The sequence below is a fragment of the Myotis yumanensis genome, unplaced genomic scaffold (genome assembly GCF_028538775.1).
Source record: "Myotis yumanensis isolate MYYU_CA2020_CCGP unplaced genomic scaffold, mMyoYum1.0.hap1 SCAF_1, whole genome shotgun sequence".
NCBI classification, from domain to species: domain Eukaryota; kingdom Metazoa; phylum Chordata; class Mammalia; order Chiroptera; family Vespertilionidae; genus Myotis; species Myotis yumanensis.
The window spans coordinates 90173440-90197225 of NW_027223752.1; the positions used below are offsets into that span (position 1 = coordinate 90173440).

At 37.3% G+C, this 23786-nt stretch overlaps 1 protein-coding gene and 1 pseudogene across 3 annotated transcripts in view; one reads left to right on the forward strand and one right to left on the reverse strand.

The window, feature by feature from the left end:
- The window catches only part of SCFD1 (sec1 family domain containing 1), a 125043-nt gene that overhangs the window by 30780 nt on the left and 70477 nt on the right, over positions 1-23786 (forward strand). For all 3 annotated transcript variants that reach the window (XM_070427379.1, XM_070427388.1, XM_070427397.1), the window contains 4 exons: positions 8780-8919; positions 10618-10708; positions 11888-11961; positions 12643-12724. In XM_070427379.1, the coding sequence (XP_070283480.1) occupies positions 8780-8919; positions 10618-10708; positions 11888-11961; positions 12643-12724 (387 nt within the window). The remainder of the gene's footprint in view (positions 1-8779; positions 8920-10617; positions 10709-11887; positions 11962-12642; positions 12725-23786) is intronic.
- Positions 20259-23786, reverse strand: part of LOC139018709 (small ribosomal subunit protein uS2 pseudogene) — a 114518-nt pseudogene continuing 110990 nt past the window's right edge.

Here is a 23786-nt window from a genome sequence, read left to right on the forward strand (position 1 = left end):
AAATAGAAGGGTGTCCATTATCAAGGTGGCCAGAGCAAAATAAGGCAGGAGATGAAGTTAAATAGGACTTAGGAAGCAATATAGCATAGAAGAGTGATTTTCAACCTTTTTTATCTCATGGCACACATAAACTAATTACTAAAATTCTGTGGCACACCAAAAAATATATATCTTTTGCCTATCTGACAAAATAGGTACAATTTTGATTCATTCACACTGGACAGCTTTTATTGTGTTGGCTGTTGTCATTTTTTAATTTGACAGTATAAGGGAAAAGAGGTCAGTGCCCCTGACTAAATAATCAAGTATTACATGTTTTAAACATTCTTACAGGGGAAAAAAGTCTGTCTTAACAAGTCTATGAAAAAATAAATAAAGTTGAACATGTAAGTAAAAAAAATTTGCAGCACGTGGTTGAAAATCACTGGCATAGGATATTATAGACAATTGTAAGAATATTGGCTTTTAATTTTGAGGGAAATGGGGAGTCACACATGGTTTTAAGTAAAGGATTGACATCTGATAGACTCCTTGGGGATATAGAAAGAGTCAAGGAGACCAGTTAGGAGGCTTTTGCATTTATCATAGCAAGAGATGATCTTAACTTACACCAAAATGGAAATGTGTGGTTTGTGATAATCTGTTGAATGTAAAGTATAAGATTTGCGGATGAATTGGATGTGGGATCCAAAAAACAGAAGTCACAATATTTTGACCTTTGCAAATGAACAGGTGTTATTTACTGAAATGGAAAAGAAATAGAGCATTTTCGTGGGGAAGATCAGATGTTGAGTTTTGGGCATGTTAAATGTGAGCTAGCTGCCCATTTAGGTGTTCAAGTGTAGATATCAGATAGGATAATTACATACATCCATCTGAAGTTCAGGAGAAGCATCTGTTCTAGAGAAATAAATTTAGAGTCGTCCATATATAGATGGCATTTAAAACCAAGAGATAAGACAAGATAACCAAGGGAATGAGTGTAGATAGAAGAGAGAAGACATCCAAGACTGAACTCTGAGGCATTTTAACATTAGAGGTTGGATGATGAATAGGAACTAGCAGATGAAGCAACCAATGAGGTATGAGTACTAGATCTGTGTCATTTTGGAAACCAGTTAAATGTTTCAAAGAGGAGGCAGGCATCAACTTGGACAAATGCTGAAGACTAAGTCACCATTGCATGTGGCAGTGTCAAACTTGTTAGTGACTTTGGTAAGAGCAGCCTTCATAGTGTAGGAGCAAAATACTGAAATAGTTTTAAGAAAGATTGGCAGGAGAGGCATAAGAGAGTGAATACAGACAAACCTAAAAGAGTTTTGCTATGCAGGAGAGCTGAGAAAAGGGGTGATGTTTGGAAGGAGATGTGAGGTCAAAAAAAGAAAGATTACAGCATTGTTGTGTATCAATGGGAATGATCAAAGGAGAAAAGTTGATGCAGGAGATAAGAATATCCTGCAGGTCTATAGGAGGAATTAGTGATGAGGATGACTATAGACCAGGATTTCTCAATCTTGGCATTACTGACAGTTTGGACTCAATAATTCTTTGTTTGGGGCCGGGGGGGGGGGGGGGTGCGGGGGCTGTCCTATGCATTGTAGGATGTTTAGCAGCATTCCTGGTGTGTACCCTCTAGATCAGTGGTTCTCAGCCTGTGGGTCGCGACCCCTTTGGGGGTCGAACGACCCTTTCACAGGGGTCGCCTAAGACCATCGGAAAACACATATATAATTACATACTGTTTTTGTGATTAATCACTATGCTTTAATTATGTTCAATTTGTAACAATGAAAATACATCCTGCATATCAGATATTTACATTACGATTCATAACAGTAGCAAAATTACACTTATGAAGTACCAACAAAAATAATTTTATGGTTGGGGCTCACCACAACATGAGGAGCTGTATTAAAGGGTCGTGGCATTAGGAAGGTTGAGAACCACTGCTCCAGCTGCTAGTAGCACTCCCTCAGTTGTGACAACCAAAATGTCTTTACACATTTGCCAAATATACCCAGGGGGTGGAGGCGGGCAAATGACCTCTGATTGAGAACTGCTATTATAGGCCAGTGATGGAGTTTCAAAACTGGTGTTTTAAGGAAGAGGACAAATAAAGAGTCTGGGAGTAGCAAGGAAGACACCTGTGCCAATCTCAGGTCCACTGATATGAAATGTGTGATGAGTAAAAAACAACACACAAATGGTTAATTTCTAAGAAAGCTACAGGGGATAGCCACTTAGAGTTCAATTAGAGCAAAAAAGTATCATGGAAGTTTAGAGTTGATGTTCAGAAGAGGAGATTTTGCTGATGACTGAGTATGAGTTCCAGAGGTTGTGACAGAAGTGATTTGGGAGTCAGGTAAAAATAAGATATGGGACCTGAAGTGGGGGAGTACAAAAAGCATACATGGATTGTTGGGCATGATGAGATTCTTTTGATAGTCTCAAATTATATTTGATCAGTGGAGTCCAGACTCTTGGGTAGGACTGAGGGGCGGCAATATCTTAGAACAGCAGTCGCAAACTGGTGGTCCGTGAGGTCTGAAAGGTTGGCGACCTCTGTCTTAGAACATACAGTTCAGGGGTCACCTCTTCTCTCCTGCCAGTGGTGTGTGGAGGCTGTATAGAGCTTTGAGATACTGAGATCCTTTCTAAGTACTGACCTTGCAGAGTTCTTGGAGGAAATTAATGCACATGATTCTTGGAATTCAGGAGATAAGACTTAGGTACAAGTAATTGCAATAAAAGGAATATGCTCTGAGTCCCCACTGGGACATGTAACTTAGAGCAGAGATTCCCCAAAACCAGACAAGGCTGATGCTGATCCTTGAGGTTTTCTCTCTTCCAGAGTGAAATGAGAATAATAAGGAGAAAGGACTATTAGTTGAACTTTTATGACTGACCTTTATATTAATTTTTTTAGTGCTTTACCTTTTATTATTGTATCCTTGTGAACTTACTAATTTTTATTTTCTACTCTTTTAAATTAAAATATTATTTTAAAAATACAGGATGCTAAAAGTAGATGGTAGGGTTTTGGTTTGGTTTTGTTCTAAGTTTCTTCACTTGGCTTCACAGAATAAAAAATTGGCAACCTTGTGTCTCCAAAGAATTCAGTACAACAAGTGCCTGCTCTGTACCAGACACTGTGGGAGTCACTGAGATACAGGGTGAGCAAAGCAGACGTGATCCATGCTTGCATGTTGGGTAGAATAGTGGATTCCTGTGGACACACTTGGGTTATTGTTGTTTTTATTTTTTGTTATTAGCAATGCACATCTCTAACTTTTGGGAGTAGGTCCTCAAATTTTTTTATTATCATGTAACCAGTGTTTTCTCAGTATATTATTATTAAAACTAGAGGCCCGGTGCACAAAATTTGTGCACGGCTGCAGTCCCTAGGCCTGTCCGGTGATCAAAGCGTGAGTTTCTGGTGTAGAAGGGCAGGTCCCAGCTGAGCTCTGGGCAGCACCTAGACCAGCCATGGGCAAACTACAGCCCGCAGGCCGGATCCAGCCCGTTTGAAATGAATAAAACTAATGATGTTTACTTTGAATTTATATTAGTTCACACAAACACTCCATCCATGCTTTTGTTCCGGCCCTCCGGTCCAGTTTAAGATCCCATTGTGGCCCTCGAGTCAAAAAGTTTGCCCACCCATGACCTAGACCCTTGGGGTGCTGCATGCCCCCCTCCGCCTGAGTCATGGCGTCCAAGTCTCCACGCAGAGATGTGGTGAGCGCGGCTGGACACAGTGGGCTGGGGCACAGCGTGGGCCTCTGGGTTGCTCAGTAGCACCTTATGAATGCTGGCGGGCAGCGCACTCTCTCCAAGCCGGTCTCACAGACTGGCTCCTATGCCAACCCACAGGGAACCCGACTGGCCCCTGCAGTCCTGGCGGCTGCAGCCCGGCTCACCTGGAAGATGCCACGTGGGTGCAGGTGGGCTCCTCGCAGGTACCCGGTGCGTGAGCCCTGGTGTCCCAGGGGAGGGTAGCAGGGGGAGTGAGAGCGAGCTCGACGGACACCCCGCATTTTCACTGCACCTCCATCCCCGTCACCCCTGCCCCCAGGTAGCCGGTGAGAGGTCGCAGTGCATCGCTGACGCCTGCCATGTTCTGCACCGCCCCCTGGTGGTCAGCACATGTCATAGCGAGCAGTTGAACTCCCGGTCAAACTCCAGTCAAGGGGACACTTTGCATATTAGGCTTTTATTATATAGAATATTTCGTGTTTTGAAAATAGTCTTTTGAGGAGATTGGTTTTAGTAGCTGTACGACTTATATTGACTTGATCATTAATTTTACTGCAGTTTCTAGATGTGAAAAATCTATAACTGAGAGAATCATAAATTGTAACAACACCAATTTTGGTTGAGTGTTAAAACTGCTGCTTTTGAAGTTTCTTCTAAGCTTTTAAAATTCTTAATTATACTCTTTTCCTCCACAAGGTGGAGTAAAAGTTCCAGATAGGTATTCTTTTTGTGCCTTTGGCCTTTTGCTACCTGACTCCTATTATTTGAAACTTCAAATCAGAATTTATGCTTATATACATAGGGACTTTAATAAAGTTTTTTTTTTATATATTTTATTGATTTTTTACAGAGAGGAAGGGAGAGAGATAGAGAGTTAGAAACATTGATCAGCTGCCTCCTGCACATCCCCCACTGGGGATGTGGCCGCAACCCAGGTACATGCCCTTGACCGGAATCGAACCTGGGACTTTTCAGTCCGCAGGCCGATGCTCTATCCACTGAGCCAAACCGGTTTTGGCAGTTTTTTTTTCTTGTCAAGAAATTAAAAGGAGGTAGTTTCTAAATTAGTATATACTTTTGAAAAGTTATTAGAAAAGCATTTTAGAAGCACTCATTGTCTTAAAGATGTGTGATTCCAATATAACAGATGCTTAAGTGTAGTTCAAAAATTTGGTACTTTGAAGGTTGATGCTCCATTGACCCTTTAATCTTTATTAACACAAAACCTCTTGGACAGCACTCTGTAGGCATAGTTTCAGGCATTTGCCTAAAACTCAAGAGTATAATGCAAACTTTTACTAATTTAATATAAGCATAGATTGTTTATAACTGAACAAACTATAGTTGATCATAGGAAGTTTCTACTAGAGGTGTGGGCTATGTAAAAGCCCAGAAGACACCCTTGAGTTCATTTGGTATTGTTTAGTATTTCCATATTCATGGCTGTTTCTAAATTTGGGTTAAAACTTTATTTAAGGGAAAGAAGAGTGTTTTTACTTACTACTAGTAGCCCTGTGCACGAACCCGTGCACCAGTAGTTGCTGCCACCCTCCTGTAGCTCTCCACCTGCTGCCCCGCCCTCCTGTAGCTCCCCCTGCCCTCTTCTCTCCTCCCCCCCTCATAGCTTGCTGCCCTGCCCCCTCCTGTAGCTCGCCACAGCCCGCTTGTACCTCGCTGGCCCACCCTCCTGCTGATCCGTGATCTGGTCTTGACACGCTTGATCATTACGCCTCAGGGCATAATGGCTAATTAGCATATTCCTCTCTTAATATATAGGATTTGCTAACCTAGCTTTTAGGTACTACTGGTTTTTCCCCTTATATCCTTGTTGCTTAGTACATAAGATTTTGAGACAGCGCTAAGGAGCAGCGAGCCGGTGGGCAGTAAGGAGCGAGGGCTCCAGGATGTCCCTTGAGTGGTCCTGGACTGCGAGAGGGCACAGGCTGGGCTGAGAGACACCCCCCCCCCCCATGTCAAATTTTCATGCACCGGGTCTCTAGTTTCATATAAAATCACAAAGTCAGAGAATACTGTAATGAACCTCCATGTGCATCATTTAGCTTACCAGACACTATGCATCTTACCCATTTTATCCCAGGCATTATATGATCTTTTGCTTAAATACTTCAGCATGTATCTTTTAAAAAAGAAAGGTGCCATAATTTTACTATCTTACCCAACAAAATTAACAATTATTTTTTGGTAATCTCTAATATTATTTTTATATTCATTGTTTCTTAATTGTTTCAGAAATACATCTTTACAGTTAGTTTGTTCAAATAGGGTTCCAAACAATATCTATTGTTGTTATATCCATTGCATTGGTTGACATATCTTTTTGAGTTTCTCAGTTTACAACAATTTTGCTCTTCCCACTCCTTTTTTATTGCTATTTTTGGGGTAAAGGAGTTGGCTTGGTTATCTAAAGAGTTTTATACATTCTGCATTTGGTTGATTGCATCCTTTTGGGGTACAATTTGACATGTTATTCTGTCCAGAGTATTTCCTGGAAACTGATAATAGATGTATTAGAGACTTGATTAGATTTGGCTCAATTCCTTGCCAACATATAAGTTACTTTTATTTTACTTTGATTTTTTTCTCATGTGAATAGTAAATCTTAGCTCTGCATCGGTAGATGTCACCCATATTATCCAAATGCCATTTTGTTAACAGTAGCTCTGTCTGTCCAGGTCTGTTTTAATTTGTGAAATGAAAAAAAGACTGTTGGGGCACCGTTATCCAGTCTTCTAAGTCAGGAAAGTGTGAATGTCAGTAGAAACACATTAGATTCTGCCATGTTAAAACTAATTTTGTTGTCTTCTATTTGTATAAATGTTGTTTCTTTAACATGGTTGAGTATAGCACAGAATGTTCTAATTTCCTAATTTTCAAAACTGAAATTAGCCCTGACCAGTTTTGCTCAGTGGATAGAGCATCGGCTTGCGGACTCAAGGGTCCCAGTTTCGATTCCAGTCAAGGGCATGTACCTTGGTTGCGGGCATATACCCAGTGGGGAGTGTGCAGGAGGCAGCTGATCGATGTTTCTCTCTCATCGATGTTTCTAATTCTCTATCCCTCTCCCTTCCTCTCTGTAAAAAAATCAATAAAATATATATTTAAAAACAAAAAACAAAATTGAAATTAGTTTTCCTTATTTGCCTGGCCATTATGCAAACAATGGAAAAATTCTTGCCATTATTATGTTATTTCTCAAAACTCTTAACATCTTTTATATCTTTATCATTTGTGTTTTCTCTAAGTATTTCACCAAAACTTTAATAATAATATGCTGTCCTATTTGTAGAGCAGTAATTTTGCTAATAAGTTTCTTTTATTTTGAATGTGCTCTGTCATCACCATAGAAATAGTACTTCACTAGAAATTGTAGTTAATAAAGCTGAACTATTTAAAAATGTTTCTCTTCAATATCATGTTTTATTAATTTTTAAAGGGGTTCTTCTCAGAGTTAGCTGTTAATGTCTATTTATTGTACTTTCTATATGGGTGATTTGTTGTACAAAGTGAGGCTAAGATATGTGGATGGGAAAATAAGATTAATTAAATAAGGTTACTGATTATGTTTATCTTTTGATAATATGAGGAATCTGTAGGAAAGACATACTATTAATATGTTGAAATATAACACAATACTCTTGTTATTTATGCCACTGTGACATTTAGACATTCTTTGCTTTCTTTTTTTTTTTTTTTTTTTTTTTTTTTTGTATGGGGGTTTTGTCATAAGGAAAATGGCAAGGAAATAAGCTATTGTAAAAGATTTATTTGAGAAAATTACAGGGTATGGTCTAAGGCTCTAGACTCAGTACTGATGATTTTGTTTTATCAAGAGGAGATTAAATTGTATTCAGTACATTGAATTTGCTAAGACCTGGAAGTTAAATCATTAGTTAAAACTTATATCTTAGAACTAAGATGATTGTATCATGCTAGATAATTTATCCATGTAATTTCTTTCTTGCTCATCATTATGTACTTTTATTGATAGCAATGTTTTATCTCTAGCTAGCTATCCAGAGTAGAGTTGAACCATAAAATACTGCTATTACATGAAGGAACCCACAGGTCAAATGCAAGAATAGAAAAAAAAAAATTTACTTTTATTTATTTATTTTGTATGTTTTTTTGTTTTTGTTTTTGTTTTTGTTTTTGTTTTTGTTTTGAGAAAGGGCAAAAAAAAAATATTCAAGCCTCATAGGAGTAAGATTAATTCTAGGCAGAAAACTTTATTTTTTTAATATATTTTATTGATTTTTTACAGAGAGGAAGGGAGAGGGATAGAGAGTTAGAAACATCGATGAGAGAGAAGCATCGATCAGCTTAGGCCGAAAACTTTAACAGCTACTTTTCTGACTAGCTCTTAGAACTTATTTGAATGGGAATACAGTTATTGTAGCTTCTGTTGGAATTTTTTAAAGGTGCAATCCATCATCAAGTAACAAATCTTAATGTTAGACTCTCTATGAGTTTAAAAATCATATTTAAGATTGTATTGGAAACAACTAAGCATCAAGAGGTCTGGTCAAATAAATAGGTAGAGCTGAATATTGGACTACTATGTTGATATGATAAAAATGAGGTAGCTGTGCATATACAAATAGAGAAAGAGTTCTGAAATATATTATTAAATGAGAAAGGTATGGCAAAAATATGATGTAATCTCATTGTTAAAAGTAAAATTAAAAGAATATGTCTATGCTGGCATATGAAAAAAATATTTTTCTATTATACACAAGAATCTTAACATGGTTTTTACATATATTTGAAATTCTAATCCTATACAGCTACTGCTTCATATATACACAAAAGTACATTTGTAAAAAAAAGTACATTTGTGTGTAAAAATACATTGAAAAGAGGTCTTCTAAATTTCAGATCCTGTGTTTTGTCCTTGAAAATATTAGAAAAGGCATCAAGAATCTGTTATTTTCCTTGTTGTAGAAAATGTTATGGTTCTTAAATTCAGAAAACTATTATTTAATACAGGATTACTTTTTCTTAGGATTTTCACTTAAACAGAGTTAATTTGGAAGAATCTTCAGGATTGGAAAATACTCCAGCTGGTGCTAGACCAAAGAGAAAAAACAAGAAGTCTTATGATTTAACTCCAGTTGACAAATTTTGGCAGAAACATAAAGGAAGGTAAGTAAGAAAAACATAATTAAATAAGAGATTTTCCCATTACAAAGAAATGAAGATGTCATCTGACTTAATTTATATTATTTAAAAAACAATCCAAAAGGTCATAGTTCATCTACACAATGAATAGGAGCTATATATAATAGTCCATAGATATGTGTCTTCATTGCCCGATTTCTTCCTGACTCCTTAGTTGTTTTTTGTTATTTTGTGGTAGCCAATTCCCCATTCATGAAGCTCATACTGTATGATCTTGTAGATTTTACAGATAGTTTTTCTAAATTTTGTTGTATCCCCGCTGACCTTCATTAAGACCATTTCTGCCTTTCATTAAAATGGGTTTTTGTGATAGGGAAACCATTTAGGTCTGATTTTCCTTTTTTTGTCCCATTTGCCTTCATGCAAACCCAGTTTTATATATCTGTGGAAAGAATGCCTGAGCCTGAAAACCAGATTTATTTAAGTACATTAGAAATAATAGGTAAAAAAATCAAAACAATTTGTCTTGTGATTTATTTGTAGGCAGATACACAGATCTTAGATGTTGTCCTGTCGTTTGGAAGTTTAGACTACATTGTAGGCTCGCTAACTGTTATAAAACTTAGCAAGTGGTCATTATAGCTAGAGAAACATTCTAAACAAAAATTATTCCTCTAAGAGAAACAGTTAAAAAATATTATATTATTTTGAATACTTTGTGTTACTGTATCTATATCTATCTATATCCTTGATATGGCTGTTCTTTTTGGCCTCATTTATGCTGAAAGAGAAGTAGTATATAAAGTTTCAAATGTTGGGGGGGTTTTGGTATGTTTTAAGTTTTTAACTCTGGAAAATCATTATAGCAAAGAATTTTACTTTCTCTGTACAGAGAAAGCCACTATCTTCCTCTTTCTGACTATGGCAAATTTGAGTACTGTTAAGATTTACTTTATTTTAAATAATTCTCTCCTCTTTAGAATTTCATAGTGTACATTTCCTTCCAGGATAGTGAACTACAAGAAGTTACATGTACATTATTTATAGAGGATGTAGGATATTTTAAAGTTAACGTTAAAATTTATATTTCCTAATAGAGAAAAAGCTTAAGAAAAAAAATCTCTTCACTCAAATATGGAAATTTTAAATATTTTCTTTAGACCTTATGTTTAGGATCAATTCAGAAGATCAAATGAATAGTAAGAACTTTAAATTTTTGTTTGCAAGTAGGAATAGCTGTGAATGACCCTCTCTAAATATTGTACTAAAGAGTAAGGTGGGCACAAAGGACACGGGGAGACAGCATGAAGTGAAACAGCTGACTTAAATCTCTCTGAGTTTCCGTTTCCCCATCAGTAAAATGTAGGGATGATAATTCTACCTATTGCTCTATTTCAGAAGGTTGTGATGAAGATTGAGATAATTAAAGTAACTTGCCCAGAGTCATCCAGCCTTCATTGGCTTCACCAATTTGCAGTCCCACCAAGAGTGCATGAGATAGCCTTTTGACTGGTATGAGGTGATACATCCTTGCTTTTCTCCAATAATTAGTGACGTTGAGCATTTTTTCATGTCTGTTGGCCAATTGTATGTCTTTTTTGGAGAAGTGTCTATTCAGGTCCTCTGCCCACTTTTTGGTTGAATTGTTTGGATTTTTTTGGAGTTGTCTTGAGTTCTCAATAAATTTTGGATATTAACTGCTTCTGTTCAATACTGTTTCAGTCCATTCCCAGAAGTTGCAGAATCAGTTCAACAAGAACTAGAATCTTACAGAGCGCAGGAAGATGAAGTTAAACGACTTAAAAGCATTATGGTAAGATTCTGTTTACTTTTTTAGAATTATAGGGAAGCAGAAGGGCATTTGGAAGGAGAAAGAAGTTAACTTTTTCTTCTCCTAAAAATTCAAGACCATTCATTACTTTAATTAAAAAAGAAAAAAAATACATCAACTTATATAAAAGATGTTTTTCATAATGAAATCTAAATACTGAGTAGAGCAAATAGTTTTTTAAATATATTTTTATTGATTTCAGAGAGGAAGGAAGAGGGAGAGAGAGATAGAAACATCCATGATGAGAGAGAATCATGGATTGGCTGCCTCCTGCAAGTCCTCCACTGGAGATCGAGCCCACAACCCGGGCATGTGCCCTTGACCAGAATTGAACCTGGGACCTTTCAGTTCCCAGGCTGACGCTCTGTCCACTGAGCCAAACCGGCTAGGGCTAGAGCAAATATTTTTTTAAAAATAATACTAATTTATTATTTGAATCATGTCTTATAAAAGAGTAATATGCAAATTGACCGCCACCCCAACACACAAGTTGGCCACCCCCATGTGATCAAAAATGGCCCCCACAAGGTGGCCAGCGGGGGAGGGCAGTTAGGAGCAATCTGACCGGCAGGGGAGCAGTTAGGCATCGATCAGGCTGGCAGGGAAGTGGTTAGGAGGTGATCAGGCTGGCAGGCAGAAGCGGTTAGGGGCAAGCAGGCAGGCAGGCAGGCGAGTGGTTGGGAGCCAGCAATCCTGGATTGTGAGAGGGATGTCACTCGAGGGGTCCGAGATTGGAGAGGGTGCAGGCTGGGCTGAGGACACCCTTCCCTCCACCCCCATGAATTTCGTGCACTGGGCCTCTAGTATATATAAAAAATGCAGCTTTATTTTAGAAATATATGTTTTAGTGCTACTTTGATCTAACTTTAGATTTTAGCTCTACTATTTATTACTCTGTGACCTGTGAAAAGTTTCTGGGTCAATTTCTTTATCTGAAATGCCAGCTGATCCTTTTTGTAGTCATCAACCATTTATTTGGCTGTTGGTGGCTAGAACTTTTCTCTAATTGTCAAAAGACATATGTTTATTCCTTAGAGGAGAAGAATTATTATTTTTGGTGACCTAAATCTTACTGTTTACCAGTGATGTTAAAAATATATTGATTTTTATGCTTGGGTTTTGGGATGTGTGAGTAGTTACTAGGACTTTTTTCCTTCCCAGGGACTAGAAGGGGAAGATGAAGGAGCCATAAGTATGCTTTCTGACAATACTGCTAAGCTAACATCAGCTGTTAGGTAAGTAAGAAATATATCCTCTTTGAAGTCTATTTGTTGATAAGATTTACTTAGGCGGTAAAAATTTTGTTAATATTTTTAATAATAGGATATATTAGGTAATAACATATACTTTAAGTTTAAAGAACGAAATTGTATTTTTAACATGTTCAATCTAAGTTCTCTTATATAACAGATCATTTGCTTCTTTCACTAGTTGGAGTATTGTATAATGTGGATAATTCTACGAAGAAGATAATATTGATAAAGTAATGCAAGTTATTAAATTTATCATTGCTACTATTTATTAACTAAAGGTTAAGCAGTTTCTTTTAGATACTTTAAATGCTCTTAATGAGAGAGGAAAACTGTTTTAGAACTATAAGTACAATCATATTTCCATTAATCTGATTTTATTCTAAGCCTCCAGATATTGGAACCAGAAAGTGAACAGTGGAGTAATGATATTTGGGAGGCAGATTATTTTAAACTAAGAAAAGAAGCACTTCATCTGCATTAGAGTAATAAATACTCTATGTGATCAAGCCTAGAGATTACATCCAGTTGATAGTTTAACTTGTCATTTTGTTATGTTTTACTTAAGTTTCCTCAAAGAGCATAGCCAGGTGTGGGTTTTATTAAGGTCTATGTCATTTTCTTAGAAAATATAATGGTTAATTTTCAATTTTTTGATACTTGTAGTTCTTTGCCAGAACTCCTTGAAAAAAAAAGACTTATTGATCTCCACACAAATGTTGCTACTGCTGTTTTAGAACATATAAAGGTAAATTTAACTTTTATCCCCCCACAATATAATTTTTATACATATTATTCTGTTAATAGTAGAGCTGTATCTCACCATCAGTAATACAGATTTAGACATTTCGTTTTATTGTAGTAATATCTAAAATAGCTATTAATATTATCATTTCATTATGTAATTTGGTCCTGAACTTTTTAGTTTTAGATGAGTCTATTAGCATTTAAGCTTCTTACTATTTTCTGTTGTACTGTGATTTTGAAACAAATAAATTGGATCTTATATATGTTGTTATAGTTTTTTCTCTTTACTTCATTCATGATTACCTGATATTGGCTTGACTTAGTTCCAGCATTGTACAGGTATTTATTCTCTGGACATGGAACTGAATTCTAGTGACAGCTTGACCATGTGCTAGGATGTGACCCCTACTTTCCATTTAATAAACATTTGAAAAGCAATGTAAAAAAGCTGGATATGCCAGCTGCCTGTCAAAGATGTTGATAGTATCTTGGATTTATAGAAAAGGAACTTAAATGTTTTCTTTTTTTAATTATTTAAAAAGTCACAGAGGGTTAGAAAGGAGCTAATATAGATAGATAATGAGTATTGTGCAGCATGGAATTTAAATCTGCAAATTTCTATTAAGCTGACGACCTAATTTTTTCTTTGTTCCACATCTTCATATTGATAATTGCTGTTTTCATGTACCTACAGGAATAGAAACATAAATGTTCAGCCTAAGTGGTTCTGCTGATATTTTTCCTGTTTTATATGTAAAATTTCTATAAAGTGGAAAAAGACTGCCTAGATCTGTTTACCTGAGGTCCATGGGAGATTTTAGGAAAGTTCACAGCATAAGCCAAGATAGGCCGTTTGTATGGAAAAGCCAGTGAAAGTGGGGCGGGTTCTCAGGTTATCACCAGGGTAGGAGGAACAGAATTAGCCAGGTTGATGGAAACTCAACCTGCCTGCTCTGTAGGAAGAGGGCTCAGCAAAGGAAGAATGGCCTCTGCCAGCACTCACCCCAAAGCCAGACAATTCAGTTCCTCTCAGTATGTCCCTGGTGCCTTTCAAACTGCTGTCCCAACACTGGAGGTCAGAGCGAGAGAGTTCCAGTCAGTCCGTGTGCTGGCCCTTTACAAAGAATGCCTGGGACTCCAGCAGCCCTCAGTCTCCCTCAGTCTCCCTGTTGGTTTTTACAGCCGGAAGTTATAGGGACTTCTCTTCCTGTGGAACCCTGAGCTGGGGAAGAGGGAGCTAGGAAGGGGCTGGGACACTTTGACCCTCAGGGGGGGATCTCTGTACCAAAGATACCCCTCTGATTTTTAATTGCCACATGTGGGTGTGGGGCCAGCCTATTCCGCATCTCTACCCCTCCTACCAGTCTCCATGTGCTTCTTCTGTAAATCCTTAGCTATAGGACTTCTGTTTAGCTACATTTCATGAGGTTCTCAATGATGGTTGTTTCTTAGTTTAGTTGTAATTCTGACGTGGTTGTGGGAATATTTATGTATCGCATTTACCTACTCTGTTATCTTGACCAGAAGCTCTGTAATTCATAACTTTTAAACCTTTCCTTTAGTAGTTCTTTTATTTCTCGTACAAATATGATTTTCCCCACTTGCTGGTTATTAAAGAATGGCTTCTGGGACTACTTAAATAATTTGCAGACAGATTTTTTTTAAAATGTTTTTTTATTGATGTCAGAGAGGAAGGGAGAGTGGGAGAGAGAGAGAAACATCAATGATGAGAGAGAATCATTGATTGGCTGCCTCCTGCACCCGCTACTGGGGATCAAACCCACAACCCAGGCATGTGCCCTTGACTGGAATCAAACCCCAGACCCTTCAATCCACAGGCCAACGCTCTATCCACTGAGCCAAACCAGCTAGGCCAGATTTAAATTTTTTTTTATGGTTAAATTGAATTAAATACTCTTTAGCATCTGACACCTAAGAATAGGAAAAAATACCTACTTGTAAATCATAGTATGTGAGAGAGAGAAGTGGCATTATGTGCTCTTTCACCTAATGCTCCCCTTTGAGAGGAAGAGCTGTGGCATCAGAATGCTTCATCCTCTTGTAGCCAATAAAGAACAAACTGTTAGTAAGCTGTGTGGATTGAGTCTTCATTGGTGCTGAATCATCATTTTTGTTTTACTACTTCCTGTGGAGAAAGTTACGAGGTCTAAAGACGTCATCTGATCAAGCAAACATGTATAGCCCTAGGTCTTCACTCTGAGCAAGGCTTAGTCCCTGCTAGCAGTGCTAGCTTTTAACCACAACCCCTTCTCCAGGGGTTAATTTTTAGAAATTCTCTTAATTGGTCTCCACACCAAATTAATTGATACCCTTCATTCTCTCTGTAAAACATAGTGTTAACTGGCCACAATATTGACATGTTGACAACTGACAGCTAGTATGTTTTACAAGTGGAATTTTTAGCTTACCAAAAATAGCTATTTGTATTTAATTCCAACCTATCATTTTATGAATAGGAAAAGAGTATTATGTGTATAAAACTTAAGTTCACATCTTAGAAAGACTCAATGAAGTGGTGATCTAATTATTGTTTAAATTAGTAGGGGGGTAAAAAAAAAAAAACCTATACGATTGGAAAATTTCCAAAGTACTAAAATTGCTTTGCAAATGTCTACAAATTTTTTTGGTCCATTTGAAAGAAACTGAAACCGGAAATCATAGGTGATGCCTTATAGGTGTACTTTATGCAAGAAAGAAAAAATGTCAGTAGATTGACGTACAATTGTACATTTTAGATCTTAAGTTAAAAGGCAATGTTTAAAATGTATATATACAACACATCTTTTTTAATCATTCTTTATATTAACTGGCTTTGATTAACTGCTAACCACTCTCTTGATCACAGTAGGGAAGGAATTTTACTGTACTAGAAGTTAGAGCATTTCTCTGGCTGGATTTTGACTGATGTATTTAAAATGATCTCTTCTCCAATATACATGCCAACTAAATCTTTTTAAAAAATATATATTTTATTGATTTTTTACAGAGAGGAAGGGAGAGGGATAGAGAGTTAGAAACATCGATGAGAGAGAAACATCAATCAGCTGCCTCCTGCACACCCCCTACTGGGGATGTGCCCGCAACCAAGGTACATGCCCTTGACCGGAATCGAACCTGGGACCTTTCAGTCCGCAAACCAACACTCTATCCACATAGCCAAACCAGTTAGGGCCCAAGTGAATATTCTTATGACCTAGTTATCTTTTCTTCAAGGCAGGGGGAAAATGCATTCTGTAACAGGAAGTCCCCATGAACAAACTACTACTATCTTCTACCTCTTCTCATCCCAAATAAGGCTAATCATTACTGGAATTTGAATACGTATTTCTTACCTTAAGTATGATCAAAGATAGCTCTTAAATGAGTAGAATACCCTTCAACTTCTCACACACTGAATTTCTGGAGACTACTTACACATCTCCAAAAAAAAGTGTGAAATTACTTTTCTCTAGCTCTTCGCTTTCACTTCTCTGCCATCTGTTTTTGTGAAGATGAAGCATTATCATTTAGCAAGACCTAGTTTAATAGATTCATAAAGGTTACTTTAAAGAAATGAGACTTCTCAAAACCTAATAATAAGAAATAAACAATTCAGTTTAAAAAATGGCCAAAGTATTTGAACAGAGACTTGACTTTAAAAAAATACAGATAACAAATAAGTTTCCACATCAATCGTCATTAGAAAAATGCAAACTAAAACCACAATGAGATACCAGAACACATCTATTAAAGTGTCTAAAATTAAAAGGATTGATCATGTTAACCTTTGGCAAAGATACAGAGGAACTAGAACTCATAAATTGCTGGTAGAAATGTAAAATGGTACATCCACTTTGGAAAATAATTTGTCGGTTTCTTAAAATGTTAAATACAAACCTATCATATGTTCCAGCCATTTCACTCCAAGGCATTTACTCAATATAAATGAAAGCATATGTTCATTGTACACAAATGTTCATAGCTGTGTTTTTTATAATACCCGAAAACTGGAAACAACCCAAATATCATCAGATACTAGTAAATTGGATAAACAAATCATGGTATATCTATTCAATGGAATACTAATCAGCGATAAAAAGGAAAGTGCTATTGTTAAATGCAACAACATGGGTGCATCTCAAAATAGAGTGAAAGGAGTCACATTTTTTAAAAAAGGGAAAAGTACACAGTAAACCCTTGATTTTGCAGACCTCGATTTAACAGAGTTCGGATTTAATGGACAAAATTTCCAGTCCATATGTCATATGTGAAAATTAATACCCTGTTAATTTTAAAAAGCTTTTAACCAAGATTTGCTTATAACTCAATTAAGTTATTTTTTGTTTTGTTTTGTTACTAATTCACTATTATTTTTAACAAATTTTAGCAGATAGGCCATATGTTGGAAAAAACACTGTAGTAATTTCGGCAACATAAATATTACATATCTGCAACTATAGTCTACATATTTAAACCCAAGAGTCACTGCTGGTAAACGGTGTTCTGTGAGTGATTACACCACATCACTTGCAGTTATTGGTTCTGTTGTCTCCTGGCATGACTTTCTGCGGCAGTTTTAACACCTGCAGTCGATGTTCTCAGATGCACTAAGTAGCACCCCAGCTGTGTGCATTTGTTTACTCTCGGTGACTGTGCCTAAGACTTGACTTTGAGTGGTAAGCACACAATGCAATATACAGATGATATATTATAGAACTGTATATATAATTGTATTAACCAATATCACCCCCAAAATTTAATTTTAAAAAAGAGTACATAATCTTTCAGTTTACATAAATTTGTAAAAACGAAGCTGATCTATAGTAACAGAAAGTAGATCAGTGCTTATCTAGGGACAGGAAGAGGAGTGTTGAGGGTAAAAAGGGATGCATTACAATAAGGAAACTGTTCTGGGTAATGAATGATATGTGCTCTATCTGGATTGTATTCATGAATTCATACATATGTTAAAATTTACCAAATTCTGTGCATTGTATGTCAGTTACCCTTCAAAAATTCAAACAAAGGTTAGTGGTTATGTATTTTAAATAATTTATTTTACAGATAAACATATTTTTTTAAGTCATTGAGAAAACCAAAGATTAATTTTGGTAATGAGAATTTTTCACTTTAGGTTTAAAGTGACCTAGAATAGCAAGAAACAGAATATAGTACACAATTTGTGAATAGGTAAGCCCAAAATATTTTCATAGATTTTTTTTCCTTACAGAAACAGGCAGTAAGATAAATGCAGAAAATAGAAGCAAATTGAAACAAAGAGTAAAATTCTGTATAATAAAAGGCTAATATGCAAATAGACCTAACGGCAGAATGACCTGTCGCTATGATGCGCACTGACTACCACAGGGCAGATGCTTAAAGCAGGAGCTGCCCCCTGGTTGTCAGTGTGCTCCCACAGAGGGAGCGCTGCTCAGCTAGAAGCTAGGCTCATGGCTGGCGAGAACAGCGATGGTGGTGGGAGCCTCTCCCACCTCCGCGGCAGCACTAAGGATGTCTGACGGCCAGCAGTCGAACATCCCCCAAGGGCTCCTGGACTGCGAGAGGGCACAGGCTGGGTCGAGGGGACCCCTCCCTCCCAAGTGCATGAATTTCGTGCACAAGGCCTCTAGTGTTTAAAATAAAAGGAGAGTACAGATGCAGTCCTTATTTTTTAATTAAATTCCTCAGAGTTTATTTATTTATACCTTGAGTTGTTCTGAGGTAGCTTACAATGACAGCACATACAATAGCTGAGTAGAGAATGATTAATGAGAATCAGGGATGTATAAATTAGAGTAGAAAGTCAGAGTCAAACATAGCCCTTACAATTTCCTCTGTTCTTTGGTCTCTATTTTCCAGAGTCCTTCGTGAACCTACCGTGGAACTTAAGACTGTCAAGCTAGAAGGTACCTAGGGACAGAGTTCTAAGTAGATTCTACACATTAGTGAGGTTTCTTCCCTAGTCAAATAAGGTTAGAAATAAAACTTACTATATTCTCCTCTTGGAGATTCACCATGCAATGTAATATATAAAGTAGTCTGCAAGTCATGTATTTAGAAAACTTAATTAGCCAGTATTTCTCAAACTCTTTTGACTTTGAAACACTTTTAGGTAATACCTCTTATAACCAACTCTGAGAAGTAGCAGTCTGCAGAATATATTTTGTGAAATATTCTTATTTTGTAAATGAAGGAATTTCTCTCTTACCTCCAAAACAGGTTAAATGTTTCCTAGTTAATGGCAGGGTTGGAACTCAAACTTGGCAGTCTTTGTATTTTGTCTTGCTGTCTTCTTGCCATGCCATTTTTCCTTGTTACTCAGTGAAGCAAAAAATGTTTCATTTAAATATATGCCTTAAAGAATTTTACATTCTTTTACTTAGCTCCTTCTCATAGTACCATTGTTGCTTTCTTTCCTTATTGATTACCTAAAATGTACAGTTTTGTGGATGGTTCTTATTTTAATTCTAGTGAAAATATTTACACCCTGATGTTATGTGAGTGCTAGAGTACCTTAAAAATAACATCTATTTTAAGATGCTATGTAAATGAGCTTGATTTTACTACAGTACCTTAATGCTTTATACTTCACAAATATTTTATGATCAAACATAGCATCCTTAAATCACAATCCTTAGATGGAAAATGTGAACACATGGTATTTTGTTTTGTTTTTTAAAAGGAAGAACAAACTTTTTTGGCAACTTATATGTCAGATAATTTAACATGATAGATTATGTTCCCCTATTCTATGTAGGAATATGAATCTCAGAGGTACTGAGTACTTGGCTTAAAGCCAGAGCCTGAAATTGAACTTTGGCTTTTTTACTTTTAAGTCCCATGCATTACCATACTGTAGTTCTTAAAACATATCCACCAAAAATTCAATGAGCTCTGGCCTGTGTGGCTCAATTGGTTGGGCATCATCCCATGCCATGGAAAGGGAGGGCAGGGCGGGGGGGGGGAGGGGCGGGTTGACAGTTACTGGTTTGATTCCCAGTCAGGGCACATGCCCAGGTTACAGGCTGGATTCCTGGGTGGAGGTGTGCGGGAGGCAGCTAATCAGTGTTTCGCTCTCATGTGGATGTTTCTCTCTCTTCCTCTCCTCTCTTTAAAAAAATTAATTAAAATAATTTTTAAAAAATTCAGTGAAAACAGAGCAGCTTTAGAATCAGAAGTAATTTCAGCAAACACAAAATAGAGGGAAGTAGGGACTCCATTTGTCTTATTAAAATATTTGATCATTTAATGTGTTTATTCAATTCATTTAAAAAATAGTCTGATCTTTTATATCTATGAATGCTTAAATAGGCAATGAAAATTTAGTAGTCCAAGTTTAAGTTAAGTTTTATAAAACAAGTATACTTTTTAAAACAATGGACTTTTTTTTAAAGGGTAAATTATTGAAGTGCTGATAAGTATCTCAGGAATCGAATTCCACGCTAGGGTCACATATTGACTTGATAACAAACATAAATACACACAAACAAATGTATTATGTACTCTGCATATTTATTATAAATGTTAGACTGATGTATATATATATATATTTTGAAGCACAGACCAAATCATCTGTGTATTCTTTTCTGTTGAGCCATTTTATATAGTACCCATCAAGAAGTAAAAGTGAGAGATTATTATTCAAAGCTACATACCGTACATTTTCCCAAGATTTTGCAAACACTTTATTAAATGCGACCCTTTCTTTTGTTTTCCATCATATACATACCATTTTTGGATTTTGTTCTTTTAAATTACAGACTGTTTTTTAGAGTAGTTTGTTTTGTTTTTAGCAACTATTTTCCGTCAACCCTATTTTCACTCTTAAGAGTTTGTGGACAAACAGCTTAAGACCACTCAGTGGTTATTCCTACCCATTTAGTGGGCTGAGCAGTGGGGGCTGCAGACCGGCCTTCAGTGGCAGGCTGAGCGCTGCAGGCTTCAGTAGGAAACGGCTGAATGGGCACAGAGAGCATCTGCGCACCTTCAGACCAGTCTGTGACCTCAGGTTATGCAGCAGTGAACACAGGAGCTGGAGCAGCCCATTCGCCCTGAAATTTCTTCTTGGTCATAGCCTTTCCAGCAGCTGCCAGCTCTTCCTTTTCAATCTCTTCAGGGTCTCTGTAGAGTTCAGGCATGGGTGTTTATGGGAGATGGTGCCACTCATGCGCAGTACTTCCTGGGCAATCATCCACCACAGCAGACCCACTGAGTGAGCCTCTGTTGTTGCAAGGGATGGCAATGCCCACTTAGCTCAGAGGAGAGTCTGTGATACACAGAGCAGGGGGAGGCAGGTTAACATAAGATGTCTCTGTGAGATCTGGTGGTCAGCCCTGGGATCAGTTCCACCAGAAGTCCCAGCTCCCGGAAGGCTGCCTGGATCTGGGTAGTGAAGGTTCTAGGAGTGAAGCGGCTATAGCAGTGGCTCCAGTGGCAGCAGCAAACTTCAGCGCAGCTCACTGGCCGGTATTCCTGGACGATATGGCACTGACCTCAGCAGGGTTTTCAGTGGCAACAGTGGCACAAGCTGCCAGATTCTCTTCAGATTGATGATGTAGATTCCAACACTCTTCCTTTTGTAGATGGACTGTTCCATTTGGGAGTCAGGGTTGGTGCCAGTGGGTTCCTGCTGCAAGGAATTTGAGGATATCCTCCTCCTTCATTTGTGGAACTTGAAGGGCTCCGGACATTGTGGAAGTTTCCATTTAAGTTACCTGGGAACCAAGAACAATGCCATATGGGCCCCTTTCACAATAGTGCAGAAAAGCTAGAGAAGTTTTGCCTTCGTAGAAAAATAAGTGAAAAGTACAGAGAATTTCTATATACCACCCACCCCCAGTTTCCCCTATTATTAACATTTTGCATTACTGTGGTACATTTGTTAAAATTGATAAGCCAACATCAATACATTATTACTGAAGTCCATAGTTTATTGGGCTTCACTCTTTTGTGTTGTACATTCTATGGGTTTTGAAAAGTGTATAACAACATAGATCCTTATTACAGTATCATATAGAAGTTTCACTGCCCTAAAAATCACCTGCGCTCCACCTTTTCATCTCTGTTTTCCTTCCCCTGAGTCCCTGATAATCACTGATCTTTTTACTATCTCCGTGGTGTTATCTTTTCCAGAATGTCATGGAGTTGAAATCATATAGTGTGTAGCCACTTCAGATTGGCTGCTTTCATGTCAAAATATGCATTTAAGATTCCTCCAGCCGAAATCGGTTTGGCTCAGTGGATAGAGCGTCGGTCTGCGGACTGAGAGGTCCCAGGTTCGATTCCGGTCAAGGGCATGTACCTTGGTTTGCGGGCATATCCCCAGTAGGAGATGTGCAGGAGGCAGCTGATTGATGTTTCTCTCTCATTGATGTTTCTATCTCTCTCCCTTCCTCTCTGTAAAAAAAAAATCAATAAAATATATTTTTAAAAAAACAAAAAAATAAAAAAAATAAAAAGATTCCTCCAGTCGAAACCGGTTTGGCTCAGTGGATAGAGCATCGGCCTGCGACTGAAGGGTCTCGGGTTCGGTTCCGGTCAAGGGCATGTACCTGGGTTGCGGGCACATCCCCAGTGGGAGATGTGCAGGAGGCAGCTGGTCGATGTTTCTCTCTCATCGATGTTTCTAACTTTCTATCTCTCTCCCTTCCTCTCTGTAAAAAATCAATAAAATATATTTAAAAAAAAAAAAAAAAAGATTCCTCCATGTCTTTTCATAGCTTGGTAGCTCATTTCTTTTTATTGCTGACTATATTCTTTTGTCTAAATGTGCCAGTTGTTTATCCATTCAACTATTGAAGGATATGTTGGTTGCTTCCAGATTTTTGACAGTTATGAATAAAGGTGCAATAAACATTCACGTGAAGGTTTTTGGGTGGATATAAGTTTTCATCTCTGTCGGGTAAATACCAAAGAGTGTGATTGCTGAATCATATGGTAACATTATGTTTAGATTTAACAAACTGCCAGCTGCCAGACTGTCTTCCAGGGTGGCTGTACCACTGCAATCCCACCAGCAATGAGTGAGAGTTCCTACTGCGCCATAGCCTTGCTTGCATTTGGTATTGTCATTGTTGGATTTCAGCCATTCTCATCGATTGTTTTAATTTGCAAATCTCTAATGACATACGATATGGAACATCTTTTCATATGCTTACTTCCCATCTGTATCTTTGGTGAGATGTCTGTTCAGGTCTTTGAGCCATTTTTAAATCAGAATGTTTGTTTTCTTATTGTTGAGTTTTAAGAATTATTTGTACTTTTGGGGCAGAGGGAAGAAAGAGTCCTTTGAACAGATGTCTTTTGCAAATATTTTCTCCCAGTCTACAGATTGTCTTCTCATTCTCTTGACAATGTCTTTCACAGAACAGAAACTTTTAATTTTAATTAAGTTCAACTTATTATTTCTTTCATTAATTGTGCCTTTGGTATTGTATCTAAAAATTCATCATTATACCTAAGATTTAAATTTTCTCTTAAGTTATCTTCTAGGAGTTTTATAGTTTTGCAGTTTACATTTAGGTCTATCATCCATTTTTAGCTAATTTTTGTGAAAATTGTAGGGTTTGTGCCTAGATTAATTTTTTTACCTGTAGATATGCAGTTGTTCCAGAACCATTTTTTAAATTTCTTAAATGTTTTAAAAATCCTCACCTGAGGACATGCTTACAGAGAGGAAGGGAGAGAGAGAGAAACAGAAATATTGATCAGTTACTTTCTGAGCACGCCCCAATTGGGGATCAAACCCGCAACCCAGGTATGTGCCCTGACTGGGAATTGAACCGGCAACCTTTCGGTACTAGGATGACACTCAACCAACTGAGCCACTCTGGCCAGGCTCCAGCACCATTTCTTGAATGTCTTTTCTTTATTGAATTGCAGTTGCTTTTCTGTCAAAGATAAGTTGACTTTATTTGTATGGGTTTATTTCTGCACTCTCTTTTCTGTTCTGTTGGTATATTTGTCTACTTTATGGCTAGGACCCTGCAGTTATAATTACTATAGCTTTCTTGTAAGTCTTAAAAATCAAGTATTGTCAATTCCTTATTTTTCTCTCCTTGAAT